We start from the raw sequence: 26,976 nt of genomic DNA, 5'->3' as shown, positions 1-26,976 counted from the left end.
CTGTGTTCTAAGTTATCTTAGCAGGTTGACAAAATGACCTCTTACCTGCCCTGTGTTTCTTAGTGTTTCCACAGCTTGCTTGTGGGTAGCTCCTTCCAGACTGACTCCATTAACAGCGAGCACACGATCACCTGTAAGTTAGGAAGTTGTTTTAAAAGAAGTGAATCATTAAAAAAAATTCTATAAGGTTTTTAAATATCCAGTGGTTTTTTTTAAATTTATTTGGGGAGAGATTCAGACAAATTTCGGAGAGAGTTAAATATTGTTGAAGCATTCCTGATAATCCAAAAGAATGTGAGAAGGAAATGCTATTAACCTCAGTGCCTGTAACAGTGAGACCCTATCCTGTACAAGCTGGCTACAATTTGTGGACCCTGCCTTGACTTCCCAAGTGCAGGAATGTAGGTATGCACTCCCTGCCTGGCTAGAATTATATGACTTTATAGCAATGGCCTTAAATCATGAAGACAGAGAAGCTGACCTATAAACACATAGACTAGAAGTGTTGCGTAATAATTCTCTTGTACATGGTAAAGATTTGTCACTTGAATTGGTTTAATAAAACACTGATTGGCCAGTGGCCAGGCAAGAAGTATAGGTGGGGTGACCAAATTAAGGATGATGGGAATGAAAAGGGTGGGTTCAGGAGTTGCCAGCCAGATGCAGAGGGAGCAGGAGATGAACACACCATGCTAATAAAGGTACCGCCATGTGGCAAAGCATAGATAGAAATATAGGTTAATTTAAGTTGTAAGAGGTAGTTAGTAACAATTATCGGCCAAACATTTATAATTCATATAAGCCTCTGAGTCTGTTATTTGAGACCTCCCGTAACAGGACAGGACAGGAAATGTCCATTGACATAGAAGCACATTTTCAGCAAGGTCTTAGAGACACAGTCAGTGATGTCACACTTACGACAGTCACTCCTCCTCTGTCCAGCAGCACTATGCTGCTCAACAGGGAAGAAGCCACTTTCTCCTGCTAAGGAATAAGTTGTAAGATGAGTTACTGCTGTGTCACCAAGTAGTTTTCTAAAATGTAGCTTTAAAGCTGAGCATGTTCTGACATGACTCTAAGGTTCTTACCAACTCTGTAATGTCTTTCTTTCTTCCTGGTTTTGGGAAACAGGGTCTCTCTATGGAGCCCTGGATGACCTAAAACTCACTATGCAGGGGCCTGAAAACTCAGAGATCTGCCTGCGCCTGCTTCCCAAGTGCTGGGATTCAAAGTGTGCACCACCACACTTGGCCTTAATTTCTTATTTATTGTGTATTTGTGCTGTAATTTTTGCATCCATGTAGACATCATACCTTTGTGAATTCTGCCATCTGACTCTGCTGCTCCTTTGGGAATAATGGCTTTCACATAAATACCACCATGTCGGACGCTGGTATTCACACCTCCCTAAACAGAAAAGACAAAGTAGCACGTGTTAGCATGAAAACATTTGCATGCTTTCACATCTGAGCACTAGGGAGGGTTCGATCCATCAGAGAAAGCTGTGACACAGTGTCAGCATGTTCACTTATTTAAACATCCAGCAGCACTGTTAGCTAAGTTCCCCAAAGAGCAGAGTTAGTTTGCTCTTTCTCTCCCTCTCTCCCTCCGTCTCTCTACTGAACTCAGGAAGTGTCAAATGCTGCACCTTGACTAGATAAGGACCTGCTCCTCCTTTCTATGTCATGCGTTAGAGCAAGCAGAATGCCAAGTCCATCTACGCAAGATCAGTTTTAAGAACGTAACTACTAAGAAATACCCAGCATACATACACGTTAGAGTGCACCTGCAAATCTGAGAGCAAATTCCCTGAGTTAAGGAAAAAGCTGCTTTTATCTGAAGAGGCTGGGAGTGGTATACACCTTTAATGCCAGCACTCTGGTGACAGAGGCAGGTACATTTCTGTGAGTTCTAGGCTAGCCTGGGCTACGGAGCGAGTTATAGGCCAGGCAGGGCCACATGGATAAGACGACTCTGTCTCTAAAAACAAAACAAAACAAAAAACTAAAGCAAACCAAGACTTTGGTAGAAAGGAGGGTGTGTGTGTGTGTGTGTGTGTGTGTGTGTGTGTGTGTGTGTGTGTGTGTGCGTGCGCACGCGCGCCTGTGTGTGCAAGTGCACATTCATGTGTGTGCATGTGCACGTTAGGCTAGAGGTCAATGTTGGGTGTTTGGAGGTAAGGTTTCTCTCTGGACATGGCACCCACTGCCTGGGCTGGATTAATCGGTAAGCCCTGGAGTCCAACTCTCTCCCCCAGTGCTGGGCTAAAGGTGCAAGTTGTGTATCCAGTTTTTATTATTTTGGTTTTTATTTTTGTGTTTTGTTTTTTTGAGAGGGTTTCTCTGTGTAGCTATGGCTGTCCTGGAACTCATTCTGTAGATGAGGCTGGCCTCTAATTCACAGAGATCCGCCTGACTCTGCTTCCTCAGTGCTGGGATTAAAGATGTGTACCACTACCACTTGGCTAAATAATTGTATTTTTGTGCTTTATGTGTGTAAGTGTTCTGGCTCATGTATGTTGCCCAAGGAGGCCAGAAAAGGGTGTTGGATCTTCTGGAACTGGAGTTAGAGATGGTTGTGAGCTACCATGTAAGTGCTGAGAATCAACCTGCGTCCTCTGGAAGAACAGCCACTTAACCACTTAACAGACTTAACCACTGAGTCACCTCTCCAGATCCTCTGAGAAGCTTTTTAAAAATGCTACAAGAAAGGTCTAGTAGTTCTGTTTTCTACCTTTCAATAAAATGTATCATTCTTTATTCATAAAACAATGATGCAATTATAAAGAAACTAGGAGTTAGAGGGAAGCACTACAGTCTAAATGAAGGAACTAGGCTTTTGATCTCAGTATGCTAAGTGCTGATTCACTGCCATTAACTGCTTTATGTCACTCTTAGAATGTGATAAATAATAAAGCTGCAATTTAGGAATAACATTATAAAATTCTAAAATAATTTTATCCAATAGTTTATGTACATATCTCCATTATCTTAAAGATACATGCACAGTTCTGAAACCTCTCATTTTAAGGTTTTAAATGTGTTAATAAAGGTTTTAAACAAGGTAGTATATACTTTGGAGAGAATTAACACATAAATATCATGGTCTTTAGTTATTCACGGAATAGAGGAAATAGACAGCAGCTCATGATTTCATACTCCTGCAGAAACTGTCAGGTGCATAGGGAACATAGGCATTAATGTCATATTCTGCACTGTATTGAGAATAGGCAATTGCCAAATGTTTTAAACCACAAGAAAGAAGAGTAGTGTACAAATTAAAAAAAAGTTTTAAGACAGTCAATTTTTAGATTTTGGAAACATTTCACAAATGTCCCATCTGAAGCAAAATAATTCAACTAGCCAGTTGGGCTACAACCAACTTCTGTAAGTGAAGAAGAGAAAACTCAAAAACCTTGGCAAACAGTACCGTGACACTTATTCCCAAGCTGTTAGCATTTTTAGCCAGTTCAACCTCAAAGATTTCTCCAGGTTCAGGAGGTGATGCAGAGAGCGTTTTAAAGCTCATTTTGTTGGATGTATTCACTGAGGAGGAAGGTTCCTTAACAAAGAAAACAAACAAACAAAAGAAGATTTCTAAGTAGAGACAAAACGACCTGTTAGTGGAAACAAGTATTTTGGGGGGAAATTTTTCTTTTAAAGCAAGGTATTAAGAAATAGAAGATATCAAAAGCACAGAGGCCAGGAGACCTTCCAGACACTCTCAGTTCGGGGCACTCTTACTTTATGGTCTAGGTAACTCACACTAGAAAGTGAAGCTAGCCAAGGCAGAGGGAATCCTAGAACCCACTTAGAACTTAGCTTTGGAAGAAGAGCCTGTGCCCTGCTTCTTCTGTTCCCGAGTTTGTGAAGTACACCCACGCTCTTTAAAAGTCAGTGTGCACCAGGGAAGCAGACTAAACCTAACTCACCTTGCTTATGTTTGCAAAGTCAGTTTAAATAAGGGAGCAATGGCTAAGCCTTATTTCTGAAGGCAGAGGCTCTTGCGAGGAATACTGCGTTTTTAGTGAACAAAAGCTATGACTTGCCCTCTAAACCTTCCTGCGAATGTGGACTTACTTTCCTATCATTTCTAGAATGAGCTGTTTCCATTGCTGTTACTGTCACCCTAGAACTTAGGTTCCCCATGGCAACTCCAACTGCCCATCCCATGAACTATTCCGAAGCAGTTGTTCACAGTTCTCTTATTGACACGTGTTAAATATGTGAGTGATGACTAACTTACAGGAGATGAGTCCTAATCTGAGCGTGGCTATTTCAGGGTTAGTATTCAAAGCCTCTACTTCTCTGCAAGTTAGCATCGAATGCAGCAGCAGTTAGCAGCTGAAGATACAAGCTGCTCTTCCTTGCCAGAGTCATGCCAATGTTTAGTAGGTTATACTACTCTCTGATAGATTTATCATTTTTCTGCAGTTAAATCAATAAGTGCCCGCCCCCCAAGCATTAAAATTAAATCATGCCTTTTGCGGTGTTGGATGATCCTGGTTGCTGGCGTAAGTGGCGTCATCTACGTCGGAATCACCGTGATCAGAGAGCTCAGTTGTGTCAGAAATGCCTGGCCTTTTAGCTTTGCTTCGGTTACTGCCAGAGAAAATCTTCTCCATGACCTTGGACGTTACAGATGGAGATGGGCTGCCATGCTGTGACTCCTGCCAGCCTCGGTCACCTAAGTGGCCAGCAAAGAAGCCGTTGACATGGCTCTGGGACAAGCTGGCGCTTTCAGTCCTGGAGTCCTGGGAGCTAAGGCTTCCTTCCCGCAGGCCCCCAGAGAGCCCCAAAGGACTCTCTGTGACATGCCTGAGGGTGCCCCGTGGCCAGGGCTGGTCCTCTGAAGGGTCCGTAGCGCTGTCCTGCATGTAGGAAGGCTTCTTCACGTAGTTTTTCATCCCATTGGCAAAATGCATAGGAGTAGAAGGCACTAAAAGTTAAGATCCAACAAAGAGAACAACAGTCAAGTGATACACATGCCTACATATACACACTCACACACAGACATATACATAAGCACACAAATTCACACGCACACATGGCTCATGCACACACACACTCACACACATACACATAAGCACACAAATTCACATGTACATACATGCACACACACATGCACACACACCCACACACACACACAAATTTTTTTGAGAAAGGGTCTCTCTCACTATGTCTACAAGGCCTGGAATTTGCTATATTGGCTAGGCTGGTGCCAAATTCATGAGATTTGCTTGCTTCTGCCTACTGAGTGTTGGGATTAAAAGAATGACCCCAGTGCCCAAAAAATTAAATGAATTGTAGTATTTCTCAAAATATAAAATACAATGCCACATTTTAAGATGGATTCTATAAGCAAGAGATACGAGACCATGATTGGAAAAAGTACAGAGAAACCTAGCCAAACTAGTGGAAACTCATGAACTGTCAACCAATAGCTGAGGAGCCCCCATGGAACTGGGTCAGGCCCTCTGGATAAGTGAGACAGTTGATTAGCTTGAACTGTTTAGGAGGCCCCCAGGCAGTGGAGCCAGGACCTGTCCTTAGTGCATGGGCTGGCTCTTTGGAGCCCAGTTCCTATGGTGAGACACTTTGCTCAGCCTTGATGCAGGGAGGAGGGGACTGGACCTGCCTCAGCTGAATGTAGCAGGCTGGGCTGACTCCCGATGGGAGACCTTGCCTTAGAGGAGGTGGAAAATGGGGGGTGGGTTGGGGGAGGGAGGGAAGACAGGGGAATCTGTGGTTGATATGTAGAATGAATAGAGAATCTATTAATAAAAAAAGAAGAAGATGGATACATTCATGAAGCTCAAAATTGGTAAACTTTCTGCAAGGCAAATTGGCAGCACCTGCCAAAACCTGAATGTACATACAAATATCCAAGATACAGAATCACAGACTAGTGTAAAAATGTTTTGATTTTAGTAAAAGTGCATGTGTGTGCTTTCTATATTTATCATACATATATAAACCACACAAATACCAACAACATAGAAGACAACATATACATCAGTCAGTTTCCTTCAGGAAATGGAGCAAATTTTTAGTACATATTTTGTGATTTACATAAATTACGTTCATTTTAATATGTCCCTTTAAAGAAATTGGCAGAGAGAGGGGGAGGGAACTGGTATAATATGGATGTGCCCTTCAAGTGCACTGCACTGAGGCAGCTTACCATGCTTGGTCTTAGCTTAGGCATGCTAAGACCATGCAGCTCCACCCCCACGAGTGGGTCGCTGCCAGTGTGAGCACGGCTTTACTGCGACTCCAGCATCTCTTGTGCACAAGCTCTGCCGTGAGACGACTTAGCAGGAAGCCCCTCCCCGCCCCCCGACCCCACAGTGCCTTGACCTTCGATTCCCAGTGTCCACAGCTAGAGGAAACTGATCTGTGCCCAGCACGGTGGAACAAGCCTGTAATGGCAGACTCTGGGAGTGAGGGCAGGGGGATGCTGCTTCAGGACAGCCTGTGTTACACAGTGAACTCCAGGCAAAGCTGGCTACAAAGTGAGACTGCTGTCCCCACAGGAGTAACCGGGTGAGGGTATTCAGTTACAGCGGCATCCAACGGACCAAGACAAAGACCTCTCTCTTTGGTGACATAATTGAGAAAGAAAGCCTGGAGTACACACTGGTAAAGCTTGTAGCTTGTCTAACTTTTGTCTTTTTCTAAGTGACACTCGTGACGCTACAGAGTAGCGACACATCATGATAAAATTAATCTAGCTTTCTGAAGAACAAGTTCACATAATCACATTTCAATCTAGATAAAACAAACCAAAAGCCCTTCTCTGGTCTCCATCTCAGGTAACGCTCTTCCATCAAGGGCTGTTCTGTCAACTCTACCTCTCCCAGCACAGTTATGCCTACACATCTGTCTACTAGGTGCTTTATACTCATCTCCCCGACGAAAGTTTAATTTCCACAAAGGCAGTGGTTTTGTATCTTGTACATTCGACACACTCAATAGATACCTAAACAGATGAACATCTTTTCTATAGAACATCTGTTAAAAGAAATTAAACTCCTTTGGAGGAGGAGTTAAGGGAATGCATTTACTCTGAATTCACCTTCACCCCCACCCCCATCAAAAGCAATGGAGAAAAATGGGGCTCAATATTCTGCTGTAAAAAGAGAGCCCTTGGCTGCTTGGAACCTAGAGGTATGCACTAATTTCCACCTGCAGCCTCCATCCTTCATGTGAGATGAGGAAGTTTAAGAGTGGAAGGCTCTTGCATGTGCTGGAGTGTGCAGTGTTTATAGTAAACAAATGCTTCTGTAATATTTAAAACGTGCATGACATACTTCATACATATGCATGCACACATGTATAACAGTTACTAAATACAAGAACGAACCAACCATAGCCTGAATTAAGAAACTATGCCACAGCACAGTGCATGAAAGTTTGGTTTTGCATTTTTTAGCCCTGCATCTAAATTATACCTAAAATTTACCTAACTATCTTCAATTCTAGTTTTCTTTCATTCCTGTTTGTTGGGAAAGGGTCTTGCAATGTAGCCCTGGCTGACCTGGCAACTGTTATGGAGTCTAAGCTGGCCTCAGGCCTGTGGCAATCCTCCTGCCTCATCTTCACAAGTGCTGGGTTTACAGGCACATGCCACAATACCAGGTCTAATTTTAAGTTCTTTAACATATTCTCAAGGTATCTCAAGAATAAAAGTAACTTACATAATATATAGCATTTTGCTATTTTTGAAAAATTAATGACAGTCAAATTGGACACTTAAATTCTTGGTATGTACCTGAAATGTACTAATCATATAACTTAATTTTCACCATTTGCTCTCTGTCAAGGTGGGAAGTCTGGGTAGTGGAGACTGTGGACTGGTGCCTGGCTATTGCCTATGGCACTGTTTACCACACACATGCCGAGTTTCCGGATGTGCTGTCCTCACCAATACCCTTAGTAATTCTGTGTGATGAATGCAGAATCGGGGGGGTCAGGATGAGGGAGCAGGATGATGGAGACTACTGTCTATTCTTTAAGTGGCAACAAGAATATGGTTTTTGGTTTTACTAAATTTCTGATTTGTCATTTTCCTTTTCATAAAGTTGACGTTTGGACAGGACTTTACAGGTTAAGTATTACATAACTACATCAATCATATAATGACAGCAAGGTCTAATTCTCACGGGACTAAGAAGAGAGGGCACACAACAAAATACGGAAAAACAAATGACATCAATTTTACATGACTAAATTCATTTTTGTTCTTACTACTGAAGACGAGTGATACAGAAAAAAAATCTCAAAATGAAAAAGTTATACTGATGCATGAATTGCAGCACCAGGACGAGCATGTGTGGAACTTCCAGAAGGGAAATAAACAGCTGACATGCATCTCCCGGGCCAGGCACTGAGGTACTTAGGATGGGACTTCCACAGCATTACCTTTGGATGGCTTTTCTTTTGGCTGGGAGATGACAAGGGTCACATCTTCAGGTGCATTCTGCAGAATGTCAACTGCAGCATGGTGACTAACCCCTTCCAGACTCACACTGTTCACAGATATCAAGCGGTCTCCTGCAAAATGCACAATCCAGTATTTTCAACAACAATGCAAGATTCATGGTAAATCTTAGAAATTCCACCCTTTCTCATCATTTTTGCTTTGCTTAAATTTGCTTTTGCCCTCTGTCTAAATTCATGTATTAGAAAGCACATAGGAAATCATCAAAATGTAAAGTACCAGGCTTTAAGCATCCATCCAAGTCAGCTGGTCCTCCAGGAGTAACTGAACTGATAAACACACCTAGGTCCAGTCTTCCCATCTTTTCCCCACCAATAATTTGAAATCCTGTAAAACAGAACATTAAGGTTTTTTTTTTTTTTATGATATTGGTTCTTTTAATGACTCATGATTTGTTCACTTGAGACAAATACAGATGCTTAGATAAAATGATTAAGTCTGTGAGAAGTATTCACTGCACATTGTCTTTGGCCTTTGGTGACTAGGGTGTGGAGCAGGGTGGACAGAAGTGGGCAGTTAGCATCTCGGTCAGAGGTGACAGGGGTGGGGTGGGGTGGGGTGGGGTGGGGTGGGGGGGGGAGTGGGTTGGGGAGTTGGGGGGAGTAGGGGATAGGTTAAGGGCAGGGAAGGGGCAAGCAGCAGCACATCAAGTGGTCCATATGTTAGAAAACGTCACAGTGGCTTGTCTGCGTGCTGAGAAGTAGATAAACAAAAACAAGAGAAGGGGAGGGTGTGGCCAGCAGTTCTGGGCCCAGAGCTGCTTCCTGCTCCCAGGGATTCTCATGGCAACTCACCTAAGCCATGCTTTGAGTCTTTCCTCAGGTTCACCAGCGTGATCTCCCTTTCTGGTGACGACACAATGCTCCATCTTTTGTGCAGTGTATCTATGAAGAGTTTGCAGTTTAAAAAGAAAACAGACAGAATAAACTGAGGCATTAGGACTATCAGCTTGTTCTAATTTAAACAGTAACAAAGTATTAATGGATCTGCTTGAACACTTAAAAAATAAAACTTTAGGTCACCACAGTTATTAGCATTTCATAGTGATTTATCATTTATAAGCAACTGCACCACATTTATTCCTTCTAAACAGCTCCTCTTAAAACAGTATGCTTCATCTACAAGTGAGTATCTGAACCTCAAGGGGATAAATGCTTTGAGCAGTGCTAAGAGCCAGCCAGGCAGCACTGCGGAGGCACTGGACCATCAGGTGTTCTGAGTTCACCTTTCTGTTGCCTCACAGTAGGCTGTTTCGATTAGAAAATTGTCATATTAAAATGTTCTCTGAGGGCCTGAAGAGTTGGAACAGCAAAAAGTATGTGTTGCTCTTACAGAGAACCTGGGCTTGGTTCCTAGCACCCAAGTGGTAGCTGTTGGGGGCACTGCTTTACTGACATACATGGAGGTAAGATACTCATATGCATAAAAGAAAAATAAAATCTGCAAAAAATAAAAATTTCAGGAAGCAGACGAAGGCAGATCTCTGTGAGTTCAAGGCCAGCCTGGTCTACAGAGAGTGTTCCAGGACAGCTAGGGCTGTTACACTGAGAAACCCTGTCTCTAAAAAAATTAAAAAAAAAAAATATTGCTTCCAATATGTTGATGTATTATTTATAAATTAGTAAAATACTATTAGTGAACACCTGAATAAAATAATAAAAATAAACTGGATTTAGTTTTTTTTTTTTTTGGTTTTTCGAGACAGGGTTTCTCTGTGTAGCTTTGCGCCTTTCCTGGGACTTGCTTGGTAGCCCAGGCTGGCCTCGAACTCACAGAGATCCGCCCTGCTCTGCCTCCCGAGTGCTGGGATTAAAGGCGTGCGCCACCACCGCCCGGCTTGGATTTAGTTTTTAAAACCCACCTTTTGTGGGGATTTTATGTTAAAGCAACAACCAGTCTATCACATCTACACTCTAAAGGTTTCCCACCATCATCTACAGTTGAGGAATAAACAGTTTTACATTCTTCATCTTATAGCTGCTGTCACCATCCAGAATAATGACTTAATATTTAGGTCAGGGTAGTTAATTATCTACATGAATTTCAACATCTGAAATGCAATTTGCTTTTTCTAATTTCTTCTTACTTTTTATCACTTACAAACATCTTAATTAAACCAATAAATTACAACACTTAATTGCCACATTAGTCAAGCATATTAAAAAGTTCAGGCACATAGATAAACACATATATACACATGCATGCAAACACATACAGGCATGCACACAAATGAGTTGTTAATATGGACTGCAGAGTCAACTGGTCTGTGTATGAAGGTGAGCTAAGTTTTAACATTCAGAAAGATAGTTTTATAAATTGAATCTTCAAGTTTAAGTCTATATTGTTCTCAATACTGGTGCTTTTTGTAAAAAACAAACGAACAAACAAAACAACCCAGAGATTATGTCTCCATTGAAACATAAACCAGAAATTCCTTAAACCTCCACACACATTTTTCTAATAACGGAAACCATTCTCAGCACGGATCTTTTTTTGCTGTGTGTTCCAACATTTAAGACCAGGCACGGATTTAAATTAGTGTTAATATGTTATAGGAATCGACACACACAATATGTATTGATGCCTAAGAAATAAAAATCGACACTTCAAAATCTAGAAATAAATTCTTTTACTCTGAGGAAACCAGAACCATTATTTCCTGTCAGCAGTGACTTTAGCCTCATGTCTGAAGGGCCATCTTAACACATTTGATCTGTCTGTAGCTCACATGTCCCTTTACAACTAGAACGTATTGGTCATCGCTAACAGTGGTAGCAATGTGGCATCTGATGACTTTCTGATGACATCACACAGAACATCACTGGATAATGCTACGGGGATCCATGTATACCAGACAGTACTAAGACAAACGCGCCAGCTGTCTCCTGAGCAGCTTTGACAACACTGTCTAAACAGCCTCAATTCCTTTTTCCTAAAATGGGCAATGAGCTTTAGTTTTCGGTTGGAACAAACATAAAACAATATAGACAAGACCCCAAAACAAAATAAAGCAAACAAGAGTAAGGCCACAGTAATGGCTGAAACAAAAATGTATTTAATTGAGGTGCTAAGAAAATACTGCAGATATAATCAAAGTATACTGCAAAGCAATTGCACAGTGAGTCGCTTTGAATTTTCCACCCTCACCCCCTCCAATTTTCAGAATTAAATTCCTTGGTGCATAGGAATTTGGAGATTTAGAAACTGATGAGATTCATCATTCTGTGGCACTTGGTAAGTCCAAATGCATGTAGAAAAATGAATTCCCTGGCAGTATGGGCAGGATAAAATAAAAATTAGACTAGGGGGAAATGATGGCTTCCAGGGTACTCTCTTGTTTACTATGGTTTAAGAATAGAAAGGCATGCAACCCTGCAAGGTTTTAAATGGAAACTCTACTCACAATTGTAAAGCAAAAGTCCACCTGGTTTATACAGAGTATTCCTGCCTCTTGTCAGTTTTATGAATGGTCTTATGAGGTATGTGTGAAGAGTCACTAAGTGCTCTTTCAAAGGAGATGGGCAGTTTCTTCACTTCCACCTCTAACAGGTTGATAACAGAATTAATTATTCATAACACTCATCTGGGGTGTGTGTGTGTGTGGGTGTGTGTGTGTGTGGGTGTGTGTGTGTATGTGTGTGTGTATGAGTGCACGTATGTGCATGCAGTTTGTTCATGTGTGTATTTGTGCGTGTGTGCGTGCACATGTATCTCCCTAATTAGAAACAACAGAGCTTGCTTACTCAAAAATTCTTGACTGTGACTTCAGCACTTATTCATTTTGGTTATTCTACTATCCTTCAAATATCTACTGAGCAACTTTCATATCAGCACCCATCATTAGGCATTTTGAAGAAACAAAGCAAGGCAATGGATATGAAACTTGCTAGCAAGTGTGAGGAGGCCAAGCTCTAGCTTTAGCACAAAACAGACTGCTATTAATAATGTCAGAAAAAAAACCCTCACATTCATAATAAAAGGGAAAATATGTCAATCAAACATCTGCATTCCAAAAGCAGGTGTCAGGACTATAGAGGGGTCCTAGAAAGCGCTGCAGAGTGACAGCCTGGATGGCCTCTCCCCGCTGGGCATGAAGGAGGTGACGCCAAGGAAGCAGGTAGGATGCTCCCAAGTAGATGGTGCAGCAGGAGCTGAAGGAATCCTGGATTAGAAATGGAAGGCAGCTCTGCTGCACGCCCCCCAACCCCCTGCCCTGTTTTCAAACACTCTGCTCAGCCTCGGTGGTGTCTACAGGATCACCTGTGGAGGTGCTAACACTTCAGCATCCGTACAAGCTGAGTGTGGGCTCCCTTCAGTTCTCTGTACACAGATGTTGTGCCTGTGTAAACCAAGTTATGTGCGGTACTAGTCAATGACCAGGGCTGCCGAGTCTCTGTGTACTTCATTTATGAAGAGAGTTCTGGGCTATTTTAACTTTATGAAAACAAACACAAACAAATGCATGAATAGAAGAAGGACTTATTAAATCTCCCAAATAGTTCTCTTTTCCTACTAGCACGTATTAAAAATACAGCATTTTTTCAATTATTTAAAAATAAAAAAATCTTAACTTAAAATTTCCAGTTCTTTTAAGTGAACATGCCTGTGCTATACCCAGTCACGACTACCTGGAAACAGTGACAGGATCGAGTGTGAGCCCTTGCACTAGGGCCTGCTCGTCTCTTAGAAGTTCCTGTGGAAGCTATGAGTCAGAACACTCATGACGAGTTCAATCCCCTAGAAACAGCACGACTTTCTTCTGACAAGGCAAAAGCTATGCTGGAGACAGATTTTAGTGAGTGGAATAGTGTTTCCACTGCTTTCTAGGCAAGGAAAACCTATTCTTTGAGTTATAAACTACACCCTAGCCCATATTAGGCAGCCTCAGGCTGACTGACTGGAAGAGCCAATGAGAAGATGCTTTGGGTAATGTGACCCCAGGGAAGAGACCTACTTCACATCTTGGGGCAATGGGCCAGTGGCACCACACTGGTATAAAACAGGCTCTTCGAACTGCTGAGGCATTCTTTGTTTGTTTGTAGACAGGGTCTTACTGTGTACCCTGGTTAGACTGGACCTAGACCCGCTTGCCTCTGCCTCCCATGTGCTGGGATTCAAGGTGTGCACCACCACACTCAGCTCTGTTACACTGTTTCATCTGCTATCCATTATGATGGAAAGTATATTCTGTAATTTCTGTGTCAGCACATAGTAGTTCAGACAGTTGGTTATGTACCATCTATCAGGCCCACACAACCCACAGAATGAAAAGGCGTGGTGTAGACAAACATTTAGGTTCCTTTCATTCCTCAGTTTACCTCTTATGCATCTAGTGAGTTTTCTTGTCCTGCTCAGTTTTTAAGGGCACTTTGGACTTTCATTTTTAATTATCATGTTCAGCTTTGCAGGTATTTTAACTGAATCTTACTAACAGGAAGATTAGCATTTGACATCACAATGGTCTTGACATCTGAACAAGTTCGAGTATGTACTATAGAATTTCGTTTATCCTTGAACACTGTGTAACTGGCGTTGGCAACTGGCCATAAGGTGATATTAGGATTGATACTGGATAAAGGACCTGCTATGCTACTCTGGACCAAGAGAACTTCATTTATTTATTTTATTTTATTTTATTTTATTTTTTTGAGACAGTCTATTATGTACCTCTGGCTGTCCTGGAACTCACTATGTAGACCATGCTAGCCTTGAACTCACAGAGATTCATTCACCTGCCTATGCCTAACAAGTGCTGGGACTACAGGTGTACACTACTACTGCTCAGCTGAAAACTTAATTCTCAACAGTTTTAATTGAATTTAGTTGGGAAGGTTCAAAAGGAATTCTAAAAAAAAAAAGACCGACTGTGTCCCTCTGTAGGCAGGTGACCAACCCTTCAGGCTAGATGGTGAGATGAGGCTTCTAAAAGCTTAGAGAGAAAAAAAAAATTCTTAGGTCCGTATATGCTCATGGATAGTTGGTACAGATTCACATTCTTGTCTATCAGAACTGAGATCAAAACACCTGTGTGCTATCATCACAGAGCAATAGCAGTGAACCCCTTCCCCAAGCTTAGCAGGGTCATGCCCCATTTCTAGTAGTTGGGCGGTGTCATGCCAGGAGGGGTCTCAAGAGTGGACTGGCGCCTGGCCTCTGGAAACAAACTGTGTATTCAGATCATGACTCACTGCTCTCCAGCATCTTTTCAGAGCTGATCTCCGGGTTCTCATTTGTGGGAAGGAAGTAATATTAGCATCCACCAGACAGGGGTATTGTGGGGACTAAATGAGAAGTAATATACAGTTTTAGTAACCGTTCATCTATATTATCACCACTGCGGACATGTTAATAGTGAAATTATGTGAACTATGCAGGTGATCAAAACTCAGTCCATGGAAGAAGTCTGTGCGACGGAGGCCCGTATACAATCTTATTTAGTTTGACTCCTAGGATATGCCTTCAGCTTTTTTGAGGATTTGTAATGGAGATAAAAAATTCTTCATTTCCCATGAGTATTTAAGACGGCATCTAGATTTATAATTTTTGAAACAATTTTACTCCTAACACAAATTTATTCTCTTGAAAATTGGTACGTTTATTTCTATTGGAGAATGAGGCATGAGCATGTTGGTACTTGAAGTTTTAGCCTACAAAAGCACCAACTCTACACAGTTCGACCTTACTTCATAATTTCCTTTTTTGTCTTTACTATCAGGAAAATTAGAACTAAACTTAGAGTCATCAAATTTAGCTGCTTCATTATTTATTCTCTTAAATTATGTGCATGTCTGCCTATCTGTCTGTGGGTATTTGTGTGGGAGTGTAGGTGCCCAAGGAGCCCAGAATAGGGCTCCTGGAGGTGGAGCTACAGGCCTTTGTGAGTGACCATGTGGATGCCAGAACTAAATCCAGGTCCTCAGCAAGGACAAGAGCAAGTCTAACCACAGAGCTGTCTTACCAGCCTCAATAACATCATTAACTTTCTTTGTAAATCTGTTTGTTTCTCACAGGCTTCAGATTTAAGGGTAAGAGTTGAGCAGAGTAGAAAATAATCCCATTATTATCTACATATATTTCTACCCATAAAGCTGTTAGAAAGATCAAGTAAGAGAAACACTTTCAATCTAAACTACATACAGTTGAATATAGACTCAGGTCACTGTCCACAGTCGGCCATCTCCCTACAGCCTTTTTTCCTTAGTGTCTAAATTGGGAAGATGCACATTTAAAGTCTTCTAATATTCAGGAAAAGACTTAAAACTAGTCCCACTGTGTGCTCCAACTTCATGCTGACCCCATATGCTTCTTCACCAACAACCTTGCTATTATTTTTGCATGCTTCCAGTCTCTAATCAGACTGTGCCCTCCATCTGAAATGCTTATTTCTACTGTTTTCTATGAGAAAATCCTCCTGTGAGGTCTTGAGTACAGTCCCTTGGTATCTGAGAAACAACGGAACGACTAAGCTCAAGCATCCCCTTCAAATTACCTCAAAATCATTTCTGTCCCAAGCCACTGCCTTAGCCTTCCAAGCAGTGTCCTTTCCTAACCTCTCATTCATTCCTGTAGCCGCAACAGCCACAACCACAGGTCCCATCACACTGCCACCCCAGTCTTCAACTGTGACCAAGGCCTAAATTCTTGGCTTGGAATGAAGTCTCCACACTTATGCCCAGATCATTATGTAAGGTACAAGAAAGGAAAAAATATATGATGGAATGAGGGAAAACATTTTGTAAACCTACCATTGTCTTTAAAGGGTACTTGGGATGAAGACTTTCCAGAACTAGGCAAAGCCATTCCTGTGGTATAAATTAAATTATTAGACATTTTATAAAATGGTCAGAAACTACAGAAGTAAATTTTTTTTTCAGAAAACTCCACAAAAATCAATGAAACATTAAGGCAGCAATATTTTCTTTGATTTACACTGAGAGAAATGTATTATCACACAGGGCATACTATTTCTAAATAATAATTAAGCTTATTAACTTGTTTGGGGCCACATATTTAAACTCAAATGTGTTGTTTCTGACAATGACAGATATATCAAACGTAAAATATTTATAAAGAAATGAGTTTCAAAAATACTTGTCCAAATGTTAAAAGAAAATGTAATATTCAATGAGAATGGATAAAATAAAAAAATTCAGAAAATAAATAGATCTGATAGGTTTGTTTTATTTCATTTCTGATCCTATATAGCCTAGGCTAGCCTCACACGTACGACAAAGAAAACATTGGCCTTAAGCTCTCGACCCTTCGCCTCCTCCTTACACGTGCTGGGACTATGAGCCGCACACCCCACAGCAGGCTCTCCAGGCTTTACTGTGGGACAGCTATGACTCTCTTGATATCACAGGTTTTCCATGGAGAATGAAGTCTTCCAAATGGGATAATCTTACAGCTCATGAGTCTCATTATATGTAAACATACTTTAAAAATCATTTCCTACAATGCTCAGTCTCTCTTACCCTAAATTTCAATATAGGTTTATCCTATGGGTATAATCTTGCGTTTTATCTGCTTCAGTCTTTTCCACTGATTCAAAACTGATGATAGTATAACCTCCGAAAGATGTGAATGCCTCCATCCACAAAGTCATGTTGCTTGCCATAAATATCTATCAACTACAATGAAGAGTTCTCCTGTGACTTCATTTATTTTATGTATCCCCAATCCAACTACAAACTGAAAAACTAAGTTTTAACATCTGTTAATTAGGGACAAACTGTGGTCTAAGGAGAGGAATCAGTAGAATCTGATGACACAAGAGGAGGGATCCTCTTCCTCTCTCTCTTCAGCTGAGCAACAAACAGTTCAGTTTTCTATGCTCAAATATCTACTCTCCTTGACGATGGCTTCACTGGATTTCCCTTTTAAGATGCACAAGGCAAAGAACTATTCAACGTATGGTGGTGTTCAGGTATACACACACACACACACACACACACACACATGTAGGTACACTTTCATATACACCCCTTTAATAGGGACAGGGGCTTGCTATGTTGGTCTTGAACTCACAATCTTATAACATCAGTCTCCTTCCATGCTGGGATTACAGGAGTACACCACATCACCCAGAGTCACACAATTTCAAGACCTAGGTAATTAATAGGCCCCAAGTAACAAGTTGGTAAAATCTGAAAAAAAAAACTTAATTAAAAATTGCCATCTATCAACCATAGAGGTTTTCACAAAGTTATCAAAGGTTTTGGAGGCTATTCCAATCCTTTTAAGCTAAAAGAAAGCCAAATTTATCCTTCAAAAAGAAAATACAGCACTCTCAGAGCCCGCTCACACAGGCTCGTAGGAAGATGGCCAGGGCAAGCAATGCAGAGCTGTGTGCAAGGCCCAGGTACTCTCTAGGACGCTCATAGCCATGTGACCAAGAGGAAGCTAAGCAGTACTGGCATGAAGCAGTCCCAAGTTCAGTCAGGGACTGACTTCTACTTGAGGCATTTTAAGTATTCACAGTCTGAACAATTAAGAGTTCACAGCAACAGGTTGGCAGTTGACACGGATCTGCTCCCTTCACTAGGAGCAGGAGCTCTGGAGGGAAAGGAGAGCTTGGCAGTGCTGACCTAGTACATATGCTTGACCGGGGTCTTCAGTGGATGAGTCTGATTCATGTTTCCTCCTTTCAGGGCTTCTAGTTAAACTGGCAACAGACTTTGAACTGAAGAGGGAAAAGGAAGGTAGGAGGGGAAGTGTCAATGTAAGAAGAATATGGTGAAAGTAATAAAATGTCTAAACAAAAACAAATGCATGAAATGTGGAATTTACAAGTAGCTACTTTGGGTTAGTCAATCATGCTCTTACTTATTAAGCTTTGTGAGTCCTGCCAATGACTCTGTGTCAGATCTGGCCATCGGGTACAGTGGTTTGCCCACCATCTCCGCAAAGGCTGGTGGTAGGGACTCCATGTTAATGACCTGTTTCCGATGAGGATAGAGAGAGGCCTGACTGAGGTCATGATAGGATTTACTCATCCCTCTAGGCTTTTCCTCCCATGAAGCTCTGTCATTCTTCTCTTTTGAACTGTTCTGCAATGGCTGGTAAAGCGACAGCTCTGAGCAGGAGAGCCTCTTCAGAATCTCAGCTTGTACTGACAGGGGTCGGACGGCAAGTTTGTTGAGGGTGCTGCTGGCCAGACTGCCAGTGCTGATCGCGCGGCCCATATTAAATCCTCTAACGGACTCTGCTTGCAGGTTCAGGCTCCTAAACGAAGCTCTCTCTACAAGGAAACAGGATTGCTTTACACGGTGGAAACACTGCAGGACCTTCATGAGAAGAATTATTTTAATAGGCAAAATACAGCATGCAGGTTTTAATCATCTCAACGGCCAGCATTAGCTGGGAGCTTCCAAAGTTGGCACCGGAGGGTTTTAGAAAGAAGTCAGAGGGTTCCGACTGTCATACACCACTCCATCCTTTTGCTTTCACCAGCCTGAGCCTAAGCATTTCTTACTTCACCTACTAACCCTCTTTCATCCTGTGATGTGTGAGACATAGGCTGGTACACCCCAAGTTCCTATGGCTTTCCACACTGACAATGGACTTTTAACCCCATAGCATTTCTGCTGAAATATCGGTAAACTAAGAATGGGGAGAAGAGTTGATGAAACCAGGATGTGTTGCCATGTCTGAAAAGGCAGCTTTGCAGAGGAGAGCTTTAGCAGAGAAGAAGTCTTTGATTATTATATTATTATATATAGAAGGTATCACACCACTCTGCAGATACACAAAAAACCAGTGAGAATAAACATCACAATTGTAAGCTGTATACATTGTAGCTCAATAATGCAGTTATAAGCCAAACACCTTTAGGGCAAATTTTCATGCTTTATACTACTATGCCAACTCCACCTTCCAATCTCCACTTTACAAATTAACGAGGCACTAGAGCCAGGGACAGTCAAATGACCCCGTCTTCTTCCCTTTTTGTGTCTGTAAGCATGGGATTGACTATGCTTACATTTTGTTTACTAATAAATGAAGACCTAAAGCCTGCTTTTAGAAGTTAAATTTAGAACTACTTTAGGTCAAACCTGAATTATCCTCCATCATCACTGCAGTATTTTGACATCTGAAGCTATTAGCAAAGTCGCTGTATCACACGCAAACAAGACCTAGGAACACAGCTTCAAATGATTTTGTTGTTTGTGAATTAGGCAAGCCATATCACAAATCATTCTCTGGGTCCCACGGTAAGTAGTAAAATAGGGGTACACTCTATTTGCAGGAAAGGGTGCCAAGTATGTCAAAGAGCCGGAAGAACTTCTTTTTAAAGAGAAAATGCTGTGATTACTGACTTAGATTCCATCTCACTTATCTTCTATTTCTGAGAAGATTAGTAATATTCATGCATCAGACTGAACCTTGAATTAACATGCCTCATTATCACCAGGAAACAGAGGTCCTTTTCTCTGATAGAAGCAGAATTCAAGATCTTTGTCTGTACCCAAGAATCCCCAGAATCATCTTAAACTTAATCTATGGGGTTTTTATTAGAGTGGAAAACATTATTTCTATTCTTTTACTATGACAGGACTCTTTAAGAAGAAAACCGTCAACTCAGTGATAGCAAACACCTCAACATCCAAAGTTGGCAGCAATAAGGGGTTCAATAGGTTTTGTCTCCTGAGCATATCAAGGACTGTCCCTTTCAAATCCATCCACAGCTCACTGCCTCACAGTCATGGGCTATGAGTACAACCATTGCTAATCTCACCAACTCCACTGCCTTCTACCTGCAGCAGACCCAGCATCACCAACAGCAAGGGAAAACAGTAGGAGCTGTAATCTGACACTGGTGCTGTGAGTCAGCCTGAAGCTCACGGCCTTGCTGGCTTCACACACAGCCTGCACCTCAGCTGCTCCTTCTAATCCACTTTTGCTCCTGCTCGGTCTCCTCAGCATTCTCTACTTCCTCATATTGTTGACTTTCTCATAGGCTCTTTTGAAGATAGACTCCATTTATTCTGTTATTCCTTAGTACTTACTACTTAATAGTATGTGCTAAATAAATGATTTATTTTTTTCATCCCATGAAAGTTAGCTGTATATAAACTCTTGCTAGGAGTGAGGAGACCAACATTGAACCCCCCCACTGGATTCTTACCCTCATCTAATTAGGGAAGATACTTTCTACTCTGAACTTATTTCCTTATTAGGAAAACTGGGACTTAATGACCTCTAGGGTTCTTCAGAGAATCAGCATTCTCCAGTACTAATATGAAGAATACATGTGTTAGTTCACCAACCTCCTATGGATTATACCAGTAATTTTCACTTGTTTAGTTCAGGCAGGTAAATAAGTACATGGCTACTTCTAACAGAACTCAAAGTGGGGCATAATTCCGTTGAAGGTTTTATAAAATATGGGGAAGTATAGAGACAATACCATCTTGGAGTGTTTTCTCCATGACTTCAAGGCTAACTTGCTATTTGAAGTCTGGAACTGAGTTTGTAAAATATGCAGAGTATGTGGAGAAAGAAAACGAGACTCTGAAAATTCAGTTTCTTCCCTAAGGTCATTTGTACATGACATGCTACTACTGCAGGGTGTATGGTATGATATATGGTGTATGGTATACGGTACAGAAGCACACAGCAGAGTGGCAGGGGTAGTGTCTACTGATGCTCATACCACCACTGTTACTACAAGTATTAGTGGTACCACTATTGCTGATTAGTGGTAGAGAAAAGTGATAATGCAGTGATGAAGATTGAACCCAGGACGTCATATATACCAGACAAGTACATTCCCATTCAACTCTATGTCTTCAACCCTGTCTGCTAGATGCGCTTAAAGTACTCTGCAGGTATGGATTAATTTGTACTTTGCAATGACCTTTTGATATACAGATTATTACTGCGACAATAATTTTATAGATGGAGGAACTAAGACAGAGAGCTTTTGTAGTATGCCTGAGCCTTCTGATCTGTAACAGTCTGGTTTGAATATCAGCAGTTTTACTCAAGGTAAGAATTGTGCATAACTGTAGGTCAAACATTCTCTTAATGTGAAAATCCAAAATCCAAAATGCTCTAAGAACTGAAACTTTGAGTGCTGAACAGCCATTTCAAGTAGAAACTCAGTGCCTGGCTTCATCTGACAGGTCTCAGTCAGAACATTAAGAACAGTGTAAAATCACCTGCAGGTCCACATGTGTGAGGGGAAGATGAGGCACAGACTCTGTTTAGATTTAGGTCCCATCCCTCACATGCATCTCTTTATGTGTTTGCAGATATTCCAAACTCTTAAAAACTTCAAAATGAGAAACATTCCAGTCTCTCCAAAATTTGGGTATGGGATACCCAAACTGCATTTCATGTGAAACACTGAAGAGAGGATCAACCTCATACTTCTCTCTTCGGATTTCTCCCTCCTCTACCACATATAAAACGATAGGATCTCTCATTGTTCAGTCCTGGTTTGTACTGAACATTGATCCAAGCAGGAATGCTGATATCTTTAATTGGTTTGGTACTTTGTTGTACTTTAAAAAAAATGTAGAAGCTTGTACAATTTTTAGCAAAGCAAAGTAGGAAAATAAAAGGTAATGTGATAATAGCTAAGTCTATCATTAAAATTATTAAAAATATTAAAATTTATATATGAAGAAATTCAGTGAAAATGTAGATTCTAGGGATGCAACTTCCAAAGACCGTGATTCTGTAGGTTCACATCAACTCCTAGAACCTTATGTTAGGGGAACACATGGCCTCCACTTAGATCCTGAGGGGTGACAAACATCTTCTTAGAGTTTGCCATCCCCCAGTCCACGCTAGAGGAAAAACTTTCTACAAGATTTTAGAATGAAAGTCCCAGAAAAGAATTCAGAAACATGGGTCACCAGAGTATGTTATTAAACTTTCACTCCCATACTTCAGAGCGATCCACTTAGGTCTGTAGGGATTTACCAGAAAGAAGTGATTTCAAATCACTTTAATCTCAACATGTGGTTGTGCAGAATTAGCTTTAAATATTTCAGCTCTGATTGAGAGAGTTCTGTCCAGAACCGGATTGTTTTTGCAGCTGAAAACCCATTGTCCTGGTTGCTATGGTTACTTACCATAGCTTCCAGACAGGAATGATTCCAGATGAGCTAGCAGGTGGTGATCTGCCACTCCAATGCCTGACTTCACTGCAGAGGTACCACTTCCTCCGCTATCCTGCTTGCTTGTTTTTTCCCACACTCATCTCCAGACTATTCAGCATTTGTCCTTCAAACCCAAGCCAAGAATCACCTACCTCTCCAGAGCTCAGACCTTCCTCTTGTAAGTTATGTGTATCCTAGAGACCACATGATATAGTCTGTTAAGATCTTAGAGATGGCTCAGCAGTTAGGAGCATTAGCTGCCCTTCCATAAGACCCAGGTTTGATTCCCAGCACACAGGGTGGTTTAAAACCATCTGTAACTACAGTTCCTGAGGACCATACCTTCTTCTGGCTCTGCACACATGTGGTATACAGATATACATTCAGGCAAAACACACATACATATGAAATAAAATAGTCAAAAAACTTGTATAATATAATTTCATAATTATAAGCTAAAACCTGGTTAAACCCTTTAAACACTTTTTGAAGTCTGTGCTTATCTGCAGTGCAGTTTTCCAAGTGAATAGTGAGTTGATTTGACAACAGATTTAATTTAGACATTTAACAAAGAGATACCCTGTAAGTTTTCATCCTAAACATTTTCTGAGTTTCTTTTAAAAAAACTGTGGCAAAAATCATGCCTATATCCCGGAGTCACGTGATGCAGCCCACTCCTCCTTACCAATGTCTTGGGCATCTTGGTTGCTCTGGCGCGCCCGCATCTGTAGCTGGAACTTGTGCTGGGAAGAGCAGAGCTGCAGCAGGTACTGGCATGCCTTACCGCTGTCCGTCTGGAATGCGTGCTTGATTCCGTCGGATGTGTTCTGTAATGTGATTTTCTTTTTCTGTAATATAAATCAGGTGTCTATAACAGGAAGTTTTCCTGGGATTTTTTTTTTTTTTTTTTTTTTTTTTTTTTTTTTTTTTTGGTTTTTCGAGACAGGGTTTCTCTGTGCAGCTTTGCGCCTTTCCTGGGACTCACTTGGTAGCCCAAGCTGGCCTCGAACTCACAGAGATCCGCCTGGCTCTGCCTCCCGAGTGCTGGGATTAAAGGCGTGCGCCACCACCGCCCGGCGTTTCCTGGGATTTTTATATGACCAAATATTCTAACCTATTATCAGTAATAGAGATATTTATATTTACAATTATTAGGTATAAGTACCCTTTAACTGATACCACATATAAACATAAACATAAATACAGGAACTACAATTCTATATCCAAACAAATTTGGTAAATAAATTAGTATTAACTACCACTTTCAGCAGTTGTAGCTTCCATGTACTTTATTCATCATCAAGGGAAATTTAAAAAATTACCCGGAGTGGGGCTGGAGTGATGGCTCATGGGTTAAGAGCATGGCTGCTCTCCAGAAAACCCAGGTTTTAACACCTAGTACTTAGTATAACCCCAGCTAGGGATCTGACACCCTCTTCTGGCCTGCACAGGCACAGCACACAGGTGGTATAGACATGCAGGCATACCACTCACACACATAAAATAAAAACAAATACATCTTTTTTAAAAGTATCTAGGGTTACATAAGACAGTATTCGGGGAACTGTGTATCCAAATATGTTCCTCCTAGACTGAAATAATTTTTAAAGTAATAATATTTATGTTTGACTTAATGGGAATGTTTACAAATGTTAATAAAATGGTAAGAACTATGTAAAAGACATTTTAAAATTCACAGTAATGGTAAGAGTTATGATTCAGTTAAGGAGAATCTGGATGGTATGAAGGTTGGAATGGTGGATTGGGGAAGTTAATGAACATGTAGGTAGCTGGGCAGGGGTGGTATGTCCTTTATTCCCAAGTACATGGTAGGATGAGGCAAGAAAGTCACCTGATTCTAGGAACTCAAAACTAGTCTAGGCAGTTGTGACCACACAGCATCCCAGACAAAAAGCCAGGAGGGGATTAAAGCAAAAAAACAAAAGAAAATGTCTAAATAGAGTGATAGCGGGTGATGTAAACTCAAGACACTAAATACTTTTGTATTTAGAGATAGCTTTTTTTTTTTTTTTTTTTTTTTTTACCAAATCCAAGAAAAGTAGGAAAATAATAAATCAATTTTATTTGGCTGCTCTTTCTTGAAAGATGTATCTTAGGGAAGAGGGCTCCCAGAACCTGTAGCCTCTGAGGCTTGCAGATGGTCCGTGACGCATCCAAGAGGCCAGGGGCCATAGCTAATAACAGGCATTTACTTAAATGCAGGTAGACTGTGCTCTACCTATTACCTACTATGCAAATTAGTCTCTATTATCTTTATTTCAGAACACAGACAGGCACAGAAAAGTCAAATTTAATAGGAGCCCAAAGTTATAATAAGAGTATTTACCTAAGCCTCTTGTGCTCACAAAATCTGGCCTTATTGATTTATAAATAGACCTTAATTACATAAATTTACATTTAAGATCTTTATAATGAGAAAACAATGTGCAAATACTGTAAACAGAATGCAACGATAGAAATAAATTATAATAAATATGATAAAATAGAGAAACATTCTTAAATTCTAGGTAGAATGCTGCCGCTAATGAATCTTTGGGACTGAACCAGATTTCACTTTGTTAAAAAGGAACCCATCAAGTAGACTGGGTTAAAAACACAGTGACATCGAACCAGAATCTCGACTATGGGCACACCTAGTAACTTCTTAGGCAGTTGAGTATTTTTTTCCTGACAAATGTCCACAGAACTACTGTCAGGTGCTTCACAAGGACACTAAAACGCACAGCTGTACATCTAGTGACCGAAGTAGTAACATGAAAGGCGAATTGTCAAAAAAGCCACAGCACTAAGGCCTAGAATAGACAGCTAACGGCAAAGATGATACAGGGCACAAAAGCCTGCCAGAGGTGAGTGGTAGGTCCAGAGTAATTACAAAAAGTGTTATCACAGACAATGTGCTGGTTTGAGACAAATTAGAAGAATGTTTGATTCTGTTGGGTGGCTGAATGGACAGGAAACTCACCCAAGGGAACTCTGGTGAGAGCTGAGGTGGGTAGAGTACTGTTGACCCAAGTTTCCTTCAAATACTTGCTCTACTTAAATTTCCACTTGAAGAAATTAAATTAAATCCAGGTAATTTCCTGGTTTCAACACTTCTGGGAAGATGAGGGTTGTTTGGGCTTTCAAGAAAGGATGAATTGTTATCTGATAATCTCAGTGGACTTTCAGATTTCACAGGAGAAAACTAACCCCTAGGTTTAGAGCTGACTTTGAGGTGCCTGAGTTAATCATTGTTCAGAATCCAGCATAATCTTTATTTATTTTTTTTCATTTTACATACCAACATTCCTCCTCCATCCCCTTCTCCGACCTCACCTCCCCCCTCCCCCCCCCCCCACCCCGCCCCCATCCACTCCTCAGAGAGGGTATGGCCTCCCCGATGGGGAGTCAACGAAGTCTGGCTTATCAAGTTGAGTCAGGACCAAAACCTTCCTCCTGTATTGAGGCTGAGCAAGGCATCCCTCCATAGGGAATGGGCTCCAAAAGGCCAGTTCATGCACCAGGGATAAATCTTGGTCCCACTGACAGTGTCCCCACAAACTGCTCAAGCCACATAACTGTCAGGCACAATAACCTTTACATTCTTTATAATAAGCTTTATTTTGGTGAGAACATATGTCAGCCCAAATATCAGTAATCCTCATATACTATTAGAAAATAAATGCTCAAACACATTTTTGTCCATCTCTGAGGTTTGCTAGATGATACTTCAATATTCAGATATTCTGCATTCAAAATCAGAACATGCATTTAGAGTTCACTATCTTTTTAAACCTGTTCTTTTCCTAAAAATCACTTTCCTAAGGTGAGTGGTGGTAGTGGTGGTAGACATGCCTTTAATCCTAGCACTCAGGAGGCAGAGGCAGGCAGATCTCTGAGTTCGAGGCCAGTCTGGTCTACAAAATGAGTTCCAAGACAGCCAGGACTACATAGAGAAACCTTGTCTTAAAAAAACAAAACAAAAATCACTTTTCTAATTTTATCACCATAGAGTAGACATTAAAATCTACAATTACAGAAAGTCATGAGACTAGTTTATTAAATTCAGTGGTGCCTGATCTCTGGACTCACTTAACAGGTGCTACGGGAGATCCACTCTTGAACTTGACAGGGTACATTAGAAGGAAGACCAGGATCTTAAAATCTTAGGGAGATTTCTCTACCTGAGAAATTATGGCTGTAGAGTAAGTTTTCATATAACAGAAAGTTCAACTTGGTTGTAATTTAACTCAAGTTAACTGAGCATATAACTAGTTAAGAATGCATCCTATGCCTTGAAAAAAAACAGAAACAAAATCTCAGTAAGACCACCTAAAACAAAAAGGGAAAAAGAGCTTTAAGT

At 41.0% G+C, this 26,976-nt stretch overlaps 1 protein-coding gene across 6 annotated transcripts in view; it reads right to left on the bottom strand.

Moving 5' to 3' along the window:
* Positions 1 to 26,976, bottom strand: part of Ptpn13 (protein tyrosine phosphatase non-receptor type 13) — a 187,684-nt gene that overhangs the window by 47,909 nt on the left and 112,799 nt on the right. For 2 of the 6 annotated variants that reach the window (XM_052735547.1, XM_052735550.1), the window contains 11 exons: positions 23,299 to 23,461; positions 18,328 to 18,742; positions 18,090 to 18,184; positions 16,248 to 16,304; positions 9,297 to 9,386; positions 8,722 to 8,829; positions 8,424 to 8,555; positions 4,481 to 4,938; positions 3,415 to 3,561; positions 1,314 to 1,407; positions 46 to 131 (listed from right to left, as the gene is read on the bottom strand). In XM_052735547.1, the coding sequence (XP_052591507.1) occupies positions 46 to 131; positions 1,314 to 1,407; positions 3,415 to 3,561; positions 4,481 to 4,938; positions 8,424 to 8,555; positions 8,722 to 8,829; positions 9,297 to 9,386; positions 16,248 to 16,304; positions 18,090 to 18,184; positions 18,328 to 18,742; positions 23,299 to 23,461 (1,845 nt within the window). The remainder of the gene's footprint in view (positions 1 to 45; positions 132 to 1,313; positions 1,408 to 3,414; positions 3,562 to 4,480; positions 4,939 to 8,423; positions 8,556 to 8,721; positions 8,830 to 9,296; positions 9,387 to 16,247; positions 16,305 to 18,089; positions 18,185 to 18,327; positions 18,743 to 23,298; positions 23,462 to 26,976) is intronic. The other 4 variants (XM_052735548.1, XM_052735549.1, XM_052735551.1 and 1 more) reach the window with 4 other exon arrangements.

The sequence above is a fragment of the Peromyscus californicus genome, unplaced genomic scaffold, assembly GCF_007827085.1.
Source record: "Peromyscus californicus insignis strain IS unplaced genomic scaffold, ASM782708v3 Scaffold_13__1_contigs__length_99412109, whole genome shotgun sequence".
NCBI classification, from domain to species: domain Eukaryota; kingdom Metazoa; phylum Chordata; class Mammalia; order Rodentia; family Cricetidae; genus Peromyscus; species Peromyscus californicus.
The sequence above is the reverse complement of the archived record's forward strand: the minus strand, read 5'-3'. Positions and strand labels throughout refer to the sequence as shown.